The sequence below is a fragment of the Grampus griseus genome, assembly GCF_964374135.1.
Source record: "Grampus griseus genome assembly, chromosome: 2".
In the NCBI taxonomy this organism is placed as follows: Eukaryota; Metazoa; Chordata; class Mammalia; order Artiodactyla; family Delphinidae; genus Grampus; species Grampus griseus.
Window position 1 is genome coordinate 133,165,933 of NC_139018.1, and position 11,702 is coordinate 133,177,634.

An 11,702-nucleotide genomic window follows, 5' to 3' on the forward strand; every position below is an offset into this window, starting at 1 on the left:
AACAGATCCACTCGATGACCCCAGGGCACTTCGGGGACTCTCTCTGAGGGCACCGGAGTGGGATTTCGGTCATGCATTCCAGACACACCAGAGAGCTCTTTAGCTGAGACACTGCTCTGAGCCCAGGTGTCAAGGCTGTGCAGACAGCAGACCCCCTGTCGCCCGTTTGGGGGGAATAGAGCCATGCATGACGGGGGTCGGGAATGGGACACCCCCAACGCGTCCCACGCTGTGTGCAGGTTGGCCCTGCCCTGGGCAGCGTCCCGACCCCAGCCTTCAAGCCCCTGCCCACCCCTGGCTGCACCCTGAGAAACAGGCCCTGGAAACCAGTCTGTGGAGGCAACGCCGCGGAGCGTGTGGACCATGGGCCTCCTGGCGGGTGGCAGTCTCTCAGCGTCGCGGGAGGGGTCCTCAGGGAGAGGCTGTAGCCCACCTGTGGCGGAGTGTGCCTTTGAACCACCCAGTGGCCGGTGGAGGGAATCGTGAATGCACCAAGGTTGTCCGAGGTCTTGGCATCGCCAAGGGCCTGGGCTCTCAGGTCTGAGGGGCTCGATTCACATCCTGCTTCCTCCTCACAGTGGAACCTCAGTCCGTCTCGCTGAGCCTGGCTCTGCTCTCTGGGAGGCGGGGATGCTGTAGTGCCCACCTGTGAGGCTGCCCGGGGCCCTGAATGAGGTGAGGCCTGCAGGGCCCAGGCCACTGAGCCTGGAACAGAGTCAGTTAGCTGGGACTTCAGTCTGTGCCACCCCAGCTTGGCTCTGGTGGAGAGCTGAGGCCAGCACAGCCCTGCGTGTGCTGCAGTGGTCTGGCTGTAAAGGGACGGGCACTGTCTTTTCTGTCTTTTGGGCAAGGTGAAGGCCAGAGGGGGACCCAGGGCTGGTGGGCCAGTGGGCAGTGGGCAGAGCCAAGGTAGCTGCCACTCAGCATGAGGCCCGAGTCCCTTTGGGGTAGTTTCCTCTGAGATGCCTACCTCCAGAATTCTGAGAAAGCAGAATGGCAGGTCAGCTCGCCTGTAATCACCGAGGCTACCGGAGTGGGCATTACGGGGAGGCCGCAGACCAGAGGTGGAGGGTTGGCAGCTGCAGCGGCCAGTTCCCCTGACCTGTGTTCCTCCACACTGCTCGTTCTCCACGGCATCCTTTCCACACACACCCCCACCTCGAGGCCCCCTTTACCGTCTCCCACTCAGGGCACAGTAGCATTTGCCGCCCACAGGGATGTTAGGCCCTTGGGCATCTTCTACAGGTTGGGAAATCATGAAGATGACGGGGCTGGAGAATCTTCTAGCCGCCTTTCAAAGGAGACCTGGGCCAGGAACATGGCTCTGGGAGGGCGACCACACAGGGGGTCTCCCCGGACGGGCACCTCTTCACAGCGGTCACCCCCTATCGTTTACCAGGTCTGCTTCTCTAGGTCAGCGTGCTGCTTCCACTTAAAATGGGAAGTCTGTAGCTCTTCTATCAAATCTGTTTTATTTTTCCTAACACATATTTAAATATGTGACTTCTCAAGTGGAAAGAAAAATGCTCACCCAGATACCTCCTGAAATGATCTTGTTTACCAGAGGTGTGACAAATACAGGTCAAGTTAGGGGAAAAGCCTGAATTTTAGGACAAGCACCGTGTTTACCAGATATACTTGGGGCAAGTCACACCAGCTCCAGGAGAACGGCGCCCGCACCTGCAGAGGTGGGAGAGCTCCCTGAGCTCGGTGGCCCAGGCATCCAGGTACGGGGCCTGGCAGCACAGACCAGGGCCACGCAGGGCAGCTGCCTGGATGGTTCTTTTGCTAGCCTGCCCTCATATACTTCTGTCCCTGCTTTCAGGCACAACTTGATTTTATAGGTAAAAAGCCAGTAACAGAGAAGTAAACTGACTTTTCCAAGGTTAAGAGCCAGATGAGTGGCCGAGCCAGGAGTGGCTGGAGCAAGCGCCTCCTTCCCCTCTGTTGATTGGGCTGAGACACCGAAAGCTGCACCTCGCAGCTGGTCTGCTGGCCCCTTTGCACCTGGAAGCCTGTTTAGAAACGTCCCTCCTGCTGCCACTTGTGGTCACTATGGGCCGTGCAGAGGAATCCAGGAGGCCGGGAAAGGGCAGATTCCATGTGTCTAGGTACAAGATGCAGGTGTGTTGAGGTCACAGTTCTCAGGCATGATAATTATCTGTAGCTAATTATCACTAAGGTCTCAACGCTTAAAGTGACCTTAAAAAAAAAAAAAAAAAAGCATGAATTAGAGCCGATCCAAGGTTGCCACTCAGTTGCCTCCCAGCTTGCTCTCCTGAGCAGAATAATGGGGGATGGAGCTCCGGAGACCAAGAGGGAAGCTGCCTTTCATCTGCAGACGAAGGGACAGAACCAGGCCCTCTGTGACCAGGGCTAATATAATGATCACACTAGCCAACGTTCATTGAGCTTCTGCTCTGTGCCCGGTGCCGGGATAAGTCCTTTAACACTTTCAGCAACCTCATAGGGTGGATACTATATTACCCCGTTTTCTAGATAAGTGAAATGAGGCACAGAGAAGTTAAGTGATTTGTACAAGGTCACACAGTGGCAGAGATCAGAACACATACTGAATAGTGGGGCTTAATTCCCTGCCAGATTTCTTTTGCTGTGCCGAAATTCTTGGCGGTAGTTGTGAAAGTGTCAACAGACGCCAACGGCCCAAGGGTGGGCGGAGAGCTTGCGGCGGGTGGGGGGGGGGGCGGGGGGGGCGCCGGTAGTCCTCCGCCAGGCCTTTCAGCCTGCAGGTCCGCAGGCCTAGCCACTCGGGGTCATTACGGCTGCACAGAAGAATCAGGAAAGTGGGAAAGGCAGGTTCCGCGCCTGCAGGAACTCTTCCAACGCCTGAGATGAGGCGTCCTTTGTCCCTTGCACGTGTCCCGCAGCCCTGGCCCACGGGGGTGGAGGAGGCCTGGGCTCACCACTCCCAACGTGACAGCGCCTCCCTTCCTGTATCCGCAGCCACCTCCTCGTGCAAGATCCTCAAGTGCAACTCTGAGTTCTGGAGCGCCACGGCGGGCAGCCACGCGCCGGCCCCGGACGACGCCCCCGAGTTCTGCGCGGCGCTGCGCACCTACGCCCTGTGCACGCGGCGCACAGCCCGCACCTGCCGGGGGGACCTGGCCTACCACTCTGCCGTCCATGGCATCGAGGACCTCATGAGCCAGCACAACTGCTCCAAGGATGGCCCCACGTCGCAGCCGCACCTACGCACGCTGCCGCCGCCAGCGGGGGACAGCCAGGAACGCTCGGACAGCCCCGAGATCTGCCACTACGAGAAGAGCTTCCACAATCGCGCGGCCGCCCCCAACTACACGCACTGCGGCCTCTTCGGGGACCCGCACCTCCGGACTTTCACAGACCGTTTCCAGACCTGCAAGGTGCAGGGCGCCTGGCCGCTCATCGACAATAATTACCTAAACGTGCAGGTCACCAACACACCGGTGCTGCCTGGCTCAGCCGCCACTGCCACCAGCAAGGTACGGGGGAGGGGGGCCGGGGGTGGTGAGGCGGGTCACGGCACCAGGCCCTGCCGTCAGGAGGGCCCGGACTTTCCTCCCCCCGACCCAGACGCCCCCTGACCCGCCATGTTCCTCTCGTCGGTAACTGAGCAAATTATTTAGGAAGGAATGTCCTGCACGTCCTTTGTCGTCAGGTGAACTACCCTGGAGCCACCTCTGCCCTTTGCCCAGAGTGCGGTGTTTTTCAAACTGCTGCTGTACACCATCCACTAGGGGTCTTTGAAATCAGCCTTCTGGCGTCAGAAGCTAGCACACAGGCATAGTTTGGGGGTGGGTCTGGGTTGCGGGGCGCAGGGTAGAACAGGATAGCCAAACCTAGCCTATATTAAGGCAGTTTGTGAATGCTTTCCCAGTGCAAGAGTAAACGTTTAGGAAACTTAGTTTCTGTTGTGTGAGTTTGTTCACGTGCGTGCACGTTGGGTCTAGCTATAAGTAAGATGGATTTCTTACTAGAGTTAATGGTCCAGAAAGTTTAAAAACACTCCCAGAGCATTCAAACTTCTGGGATAGTCTTTTCTTGCCCCAAACTATATTTTCGTAGAACTCCAGTGTCAAATCCCAATAAAGGGGAGCCGATATGCAGGTATGTTTCTGTCGTTATCATCGCGGAGCTTACTGTCCAGTGGGAGTCAAACCCCGCCCCAGACAAGCGGACCCAACAGCCTCCTGGAGGTGACGGTCCTGCCCAGGGGTTCTCATTGTAGCTGCACGTTTACGAACCGAGCGGATTTTAGAAGATAATGGTTCTGGACCCCCCAGGCCGCTCTGACACCACATCTCTGGGTGGGGGTCAGATGCGTTCTTTTTTTAAAACCCCCAGTGATTCTGGGGCATGGAGGGCGTTGAGGACGCCGGTTGGAGGCCACGGCTGCTGGATGCTGCTGGTGCCAGTCGGGGCTGCAGGGTACCATCCTGCCCTTTGTCTCTGTCCCACACCGACACAGGAAGGCTGCAGCCTCAGAGCAGAGAGGGCCGTGGTGTCTGGGCACAGGGAAGATGGAACAAGTGAGGACAGGGCATCAGCCCACTGAGCACACCCAGGGCCACCCATGCAGCCCGTCTGTCCAGGGCAGCTCCGGAACCTGAGGCTCTAAGAGGGAAAGTGGCCTCCCCACCCAAAGTGCATTCGGCTGAGAACCAAGCTGGGATTTCACCGGAGCCAGGGGACTCCAGAGCCCAGCGTGTTCTCACTGCCAGGAGAGGAGGTTCCCATCTGGAGCCCCGGAGGCCACCGAGAGCCAATCATCTTCTGACCCAAGGAGGCTTCAGTGTCTGGGTGGCAGGACTCAAGTCCTACTCACAGAGCCACAGCCAGAGGCAGCCATGACGTGGCCCATGGCCCAGGCAATGGGACATTCCTGTCCACTCCAGATTCTCCCTCCCATTTTTGCAGGAGGGTCTCCCGTGACCTCACATTCAGACTCGGCCGGAGAACGTGGTCTCAGGTCCAGGAGGCTGGTGGATGATTAGAGTCCAGGCCGTGGGGACAACTCTACCTCCCCGGGGCCTGGGCCACCAGAGCCCCTGGAGTTTCCGGTTTGGCAGCGGGTCTGTTTTCCCAGGAAGAGCACGTTGCAAGGCAGTGTGTGGGGTAGTGCCAGGCTGGCCCACAAGGGCGTTTCTGTTCCTTCTCGTCCCTCCATGCCCCAGAGGAGGACACTGAGGTGACCTGGCAGCCAGGAAAATTCCTGCCACCTCCCTCTGCTCCGGTGGCCCTTGCGTGCCCACAGGGGTCTCTTCCCGGGACCAGCTGCTGGGTAGGAAACAAGCAGGCCTTAGCCCCATGGATGCTCTTACAGGCCTTTGGCAGCAGGCCATGAAGCCCAGTGGGCAGCAAATTGCGGCCAGGGCTCCCTCCTCCCCCTCCCCCCGCTCAGCCCTCCACAGACTAAGGGGGCCTGAATCAAGGTGCCGGCCGCCTTCTGTGCAGCGACCGCCTTCACCTACCCGCCTCCCTCCCTAGAGCCAAGATAAATGAATGTCTGGAGCCTGAGGCCGCGGCTTCCAAATTCAGCAGCAAACACACTGTGGGAAGGGGGACCCCGCCTCCCTGTCCCCAGCTGGCAGGGGGGCACACAGGAGGTCTGAGGGCGTGAGGGGGCTGTGGACCTCAGGAGGCCTACCCCTCCTGACGAGGGTGGTGTAAGCATCAGATGTGATAACAGACCCGGGAGGAGTTGTGGTTAGTGACCAGCAAGGGGGGCTTGCTGGCCCCTTTGACTGGGGGTGAAAGCTAGAGAAGGAGCCTTTGGGTCACATACTAGTGGGTCCTGCAGGCCGGGGTGAGGTGCCTGGGCTTAGAACCCCTGGCTACCACCCTCAGCTCTCTATTGGCACACAGTGGGACCCTGAGCTCAGCGAGGCCGTCCACAAACCAAACGGCTTATTCATTCATTTGTTCTTGTATTCCATTCATTCACTTAGCCCACATTTTTCAAATGCTCACTCTGTTTCAGGCTCGCTGCTGGGCACTGGCCAGCAGAACTGCCCAAGTAGGCATGGGAGCGCCTCCCTTCCTGTCCCAGCATGAAGCTTCCAGAAGGGTCTGGGGCTCTGCAGTAGAGCCCCTTGATCAAGCCAACCCATTGCTGCGGTGACCTAGGGCCACCTTGATCTTCCCAGCAGGTGAAGAGTTTTAGCAGCCTTCTCTTATCGCCCCATCAGCCAGGAGGCAGCACAGGCTCTGCTGGAGGCCGGGCAGTGAGTCCGTGTCTGTGGCCAAGCCAGCTTCAGGCCTCAGGGCCGACTGGGGTCTCATGGTACCCGGGTGAGAGACATGGGTGGCTGGCTCCCAAGTGCCCTCGGCCTGCGTCTGCCTGTTCTCTTGGGCCTCCATTACTCAGGTGTGTGTGTTCCTTCGCTGATTCAGAAAACATTGACCAAACAGCTCTTCTGTGCCAGCCTCTGTGCTCGGCGACGCCTCCGTCTCAGCAGCTCCCAGGCTAATAGTGGAGCACAGAGATAGCCACAGGATGCTGGTGATGGGCGCTGGGTGGGGCAGCAGGATGCTGAGGGTCTTGGGGCGGGGCACTGGCTCTGCACAGAGCACCGGAGAAGGCCTCCTGCCTGCCCTTGCCCTGAGCTTGCCCCCGAAGGACAGGACGGGAGGGGCAGCAGCAGAGCCAGGCAGAGTGTGGGCTCTTATCCCCGAGGTGGTGGAACCTGGGCTTTTGTGATTTCCCATCCCCTCAACCGTGGTGCCTTGCCCAGGAGCACGGTATTCTCACTGTCCAACCCTGCCTAGCCCTCTGTTCTTGTGGAGGGTCGAGATCTAGTGTTTCCAGCCCAAGCTGACCTTTCAACTTCCTGTTCCCGTGGGACTGCCTCCCATGCCCGCCCCCTGCTCTGTCTTCCTCTTTCTGGCTGCGCTGGGGGCACCCCGTGTTGAGCCTCAGGGAGGAGAGGAGCTCGGATCTCGGTGCCTCCCCCCACGGCGGCCCCCTCGCATGTTCCCCGTTGCACTTCCATTCCATCACACGGCATCCTTCATCCGCTTAGTCTGTGACATCACCTTCCACCCCCGCAGTGTGAGCACTGTGAGGACAGGGGTCTTGGGCTGTTTCCTCCCCTCATGTGGACACAGCCCCCAGCCCCAGGCCTGGCACACAGTTGGCGCTCCACGAATAGTTCTGATGACACTCGGGCTCTGCCCTGTGCCCAGCAGTGAAGAGGGCACGAGCCCCTCGGGGAAGGGGGGCAGCCGAGGCGGGAGCGGCAGCCACGCCTGCGGCTGTGTGGGCAGTGAGCCGCCTGGCTTTCGACAGGCCCCCTTCATGCTGTTCCTTGTGGTTGAGTCCCTGGCACCGGTGCCAGGAAGAGTCAAGCAGCCTGTCAGCCTTCCAGGAGACTGTCTCCGCAAGAGATGGCGGTTAGAGCGAAACCAGCCTTTCCTGTTCCAGGGAGGCCGATGGCACTGGGAACGCCACCCCCCTACTCCCCCGCCCCCAGTGTCTGTGTGGCCCTGCACACCAGGCAGGGACACCAGAGCCCCTCATTGCACACCCCTCCCCCCATGGCAGGACCACCCACTGCCCAGACCACCCCGGCTGGCCCACCTCCCGGCCCCCCGCAGGCAAGCAGGCAGGCGGGCGGCCTCATCAGGGCAGGAGCCTAGGATGGAGACAGGAAGCAGCAGGAGGAGGATCCCTGTGAAGTCGCCACGTTCGTAGGTCTGGGCAGTGAAGGAGCGGCAGTTTCGTGGGGTTCGATGATGCGTGGGGCTAGGGGCAGGATGGAGGGGCTGCAGCCACCTTGGACATCCCACAGCGAAGCAGAAGAGCCTCGTCCCGGGACCAGCCTGTGACCTCCAGGGAGGAGACGGGGAAGCAGAGCCCCGGGCTCAGGGAGCTGTGCACGCGGGCCTCCCGCTGTAGCCCGCTGTGGCCTCTGGCGGGGCCTCCGGCTCTCGACCTCAGAGCACCAGCCCCTCCTCGTGTCCCATGAAGACCGCGCAGAGTGCCCCCTGCACACCCGTCAGGCCCCACAGGCGCGGTGCCTTGGCCCCAAGACTTCTAGGGCCACGAGAAGGCTTTCCTTCCTTTTAAAGTCAGAAGGAAAAAGCCAACATGATCCAACCTAGACTATTAATCTTTACGCCAATGCAGTCCCAAAATGTAGCGTCTTTCTTTTAAAAGAGTTTTGCTGGCCTATAGTTGATTTGCAATGTTGTGTTAGGTTCAGGTGTACAGCAAAGTGAGTCAGTTATACATATATCCACTCTTTTTTGGATTCTTTTTCCATATAGGTCGTTACAGAGTATTGAGTTCCCTGTGCTACACAGCAGGTCCTTATTAGTCATCTGTTTTATATATAGTAGCGTGTATATGTCAATCCCAATCTCCGCCACGAATGTAGTTTTTAATGTTTCTGACGGAGGAAGGGACCCAGCAAGGCCCAGGTGCCCTGGAGTTCCCCAAAGTCATACTGTGGCCTGCCCCTCTCAGACTTCCTCTCATCCTTACATCTCTCAGGAACGGGGTGAGAAGGGCTGGGGTCTTCTCTGCGTTCCCTCTGAGGGCCCCTCGTACACTCCCTGCCTGGTCACCCCTGAGCTTTATACTGGCGTGAGGGGACGCGCAGAGCAGCCGTGAAACAGAGCCGGCGACACCTCCAGCCCAGCTCTTGCTACTTTGTGGCTTTGCTCAGCCTAGAACTTTCTGCAGCCCCTAGGCTGCCCCCCTCCAGTCCTTAGGCATCTCAGCACCTGCTCCTGGGGCCCCCAGCCAAGGCCACTCCCTGCCGGCTTCCCCCTCCTGGCTGTGTCCCCAGCCACCCCGGAACTGCAGCCAGACACTCCCTGGCCCATGCCCCACCGGCACCTCCCCCTCCGCCTGTCTTGGCCGGCCTCTCCCTGACCCTCCTCCTGAGCTGAGGTCCTGTGGCAGCTCTCCCCGCCTTCCCTTCCCCATCGGAGCTGCTTTGGGTTTCCTCTTTGGTTTCCAGCAAGTCTGGGGCCTCGCCTCTGTCATACACCCACTGTTCGGCCAGTAATTCCCCTAGTGCTTTGCTGCATTGCCCTCAACCCCGAGAGCTGTCCAGGCCATCATCATGTCCCTCAACTGCCACGTCCCCCTGGGGTGCCCAGGCAGAGAATTCAGCCACGGCCGACCATACATGTCGTCAGCAGCCCCCCGCCCTTTGCTAGAGCCCCTTCGGCCTACAGACGTTATGAGGAGGTGTGGTACCCCAGCTGGTGAGGCCCTTCTTCTCCAGGCTTGGTGGCGGGGATGAGGGGACAGGGCCTGGGAATGGTGGCTGGGGGCCGTGAAGAGGTTGCGGCCGGGCCGGAGGGGGGTGCTTTTAGCGGGAGGTCCCAAGATGCCTGGGCACCATCTTGCCCCCATCGCCCCACCTCCTTTCCTGGCTTCAGGCTGAGAGTCCAGCAGGAACAGGGCGGGGGCGAGTTTCCCAGTTTCACTCCTGTCTCTACCCCATCTTCCTGGTTAGGGTTACGGAGGAAAGAACAGCCAGACGTCTCACCCAGGGTGACAGGGGAAACACATCACTCCCCGGACTGTTGGTCTCTTGTCCTTCTCCCAGGCCTCCCACCCTATGACTTTTTGGCCAAAAATGCCCAGGGACTGGAAACCAAGAGCCTAATCCCAGCTCTGCCTCTTGCTGGCTGTGTGACCTTGGGCAAGTCACTTTACTTTCTGAACCCGAATTTCCTTGTCTATAAATCCGAGGTAATGTCACCTTCCCTGCAGCGCCGCACAGGCCCAGAAGTAAAAAATGCAGCAAGTCTGTGGTTTGCAGGAGGACGGTTACTGATGGAGCCGCTTAGCCCTCTGCTTCTCCAGTAGCTCAGCGCAGCCCCTCACCCCGGCTGCAGGCTCCAGCAGAAATGTGCCTCGCTGCTCCCCTGGCCAGGGCTGCCCGTTAATCTGGAGCCCCCGTCTCCCTTTTGCTGACTGGCACCTCCCTCCCCTCCCTCTTCCTCCTGCTACTGCCAAGGCCTGGTGGGAGACCCCGCAGGGCAGCCCTGCTGCGGTGGCCTCTGCTGACCTCTGCCTGCCTGCCTGCATGGATTTTGCCTGCTCGTTCGTTCTTTGAACATCAGTCTCTTCCACCTGCTGTTACGTTCGGCCTGTGGCTTATGGTCCTTTGGTTGTGGTCCATATTCGTTTCCTATTGCTGCTGTAACAAGTACCACAAACTAAGTGATTCAAACAAATAGAAATTTATTCTCATACCTCTGAAGGCAAAAGTCTGAAATGAGTCTTAAGGGGCTAGCATCAAGGTGTCAGCAGGACTGATCCTTCTGGAGGCTTCAGGGGAGAGTCTGTTTGTTGCTTCTTCCAGGCCTCTGCTGGTGGCCAGCATCCTTCAACTTGTGGCCACAACCCTCTGGTCTCTGCCTCTCTGGAAACCCCGCCTTCTCTTCTGCCTCCGTCTTATGAGGACACGTGTGATTACATTTAGGGCCCACCAGGATAATTTCTTATCCTTAATAAGTTAAGGATAATGTATCCTTAACCTAATCTCAACTGCAAGCTCCCATTTGTCATATAAGGTAACATTTACAGGTTCCAGGGATTAGCGCCTGATATCTTGGAGGCCGTTCTTCAGCCTACTACAGTGGGTAACGACCTTTCATTTTTAACTAGCCATGCTTTTCTTGTTATGTTTCCTCTCTGTATATAGTAAATGAGCTGGTTTTCTATTTAGGAGAGGAGTATAAAGTTCCCTAAGTCAAAAAAATTTTTAAGCAAAAATGCAAATTGTTTTAAAGAAAAATATTAAATGAGTAGGGCAGGTGGCACTGCACAGTGACCACAGTGGGGAAAGGGCGGTCTGGGACATCCTGGGGGCTCTTGCCATCCCTCTGCTCAGTCCAGAGCATTGTAAGTCTGGGGCTGGGCCTTGTCCCCTCCACAGTTCCTGGTACTGCCTCACCCCCTCTCTTTGCCCCCTTGCCCCACAGCTCACCATCATCTTCAAGAACTTCCAGGAGTGCGTGGACCAGAAGGTGTACCAGGCCGAGATGGACGAGCTCCCTGCCGCCTTCGCCGACGGCTCCAAGAACGGCGGCGACAAGCACGGGGCCAACAGCCTGAAGATCACCGAGAAGGTGTCGGGCCAGCACGTGGAGATCCAGGCCAAGTACATCGGCACCACCATCGTGGTCCGCCAGGTGGGTGGCTACCTAACTTTCGCGGTCCGCATGCCCGAGGAGGTAGTCAACGCCGTGGAAGACCGGGACAGCCAGGGCCTCTACCTCTGCCTGAGGGGCTGCCCACTCAACCAGCAGATCGACTTCCAGGCCTTCCGAGCCGGCGCCGAGAGCCCCGGCGCCCACAGGCTACCAGCCGCCAGCCCCGCCCCCTCAGCCCCCGACACCTTCCCATACGAGACGGCCGTGGCCAAGTGCAAGGAGAAGCTGCCCGTGGAGGACCTCTACTACCAGGCCTGCGTCTTCGACCTGCTCACCACAGGAGACGTGAACTTCACACTGGCCGCCTACTACGCCCTGGAGGACGTCAAGATGCTCCACTCCAACAAGGACAAGCTGCACCTGTACGAGAGGACTCGGGAGCCGCCGGGCCGGGCGGCCGCCGCAGGGCTGCCCCCGGCCCCCTGGCCCCTCCTCGGCAGCCTTCTACTCCTGCCCCTGCTTCCTGTGCTGCTGGAGGCCACCTAGGACCGAGAGCGAGGCGTCACCGAACTGGTCGGCGGCTG

General features: G+C 59.0%; 1 protein-coding gene across 1 annotated transcript in view; it reads left to right on the forward strand.

Moving 5' to 3' along the window:
- The window catches only part of RGMA (repulsive guidance molecule BMP co-receptor a), a gene marked incomplete at its 3' end in the record, with an annotated part of 42,592 nt that extends 30,928 nt beyond the window's left edge, over positions 1 to 11,664 (forward strand). Inside the window, exons 3-4 of the mRNA XM_082647442.1 lie at positions 2,965 to 3,482; positions 10,948 to 11,664. Of these exons, the coding sequence (XP_082503568.1) occupies positions 2,965 to 3,482; positions 10,948 to 11,664 (1,235 nt within the window). The remainder of the gene's footprint in view (positions 1 to 2,964; positions 3,483 to 10,947) is intronic.
- Positions 11,665 to 11,702: the final 38 nt, after the last annotated feature.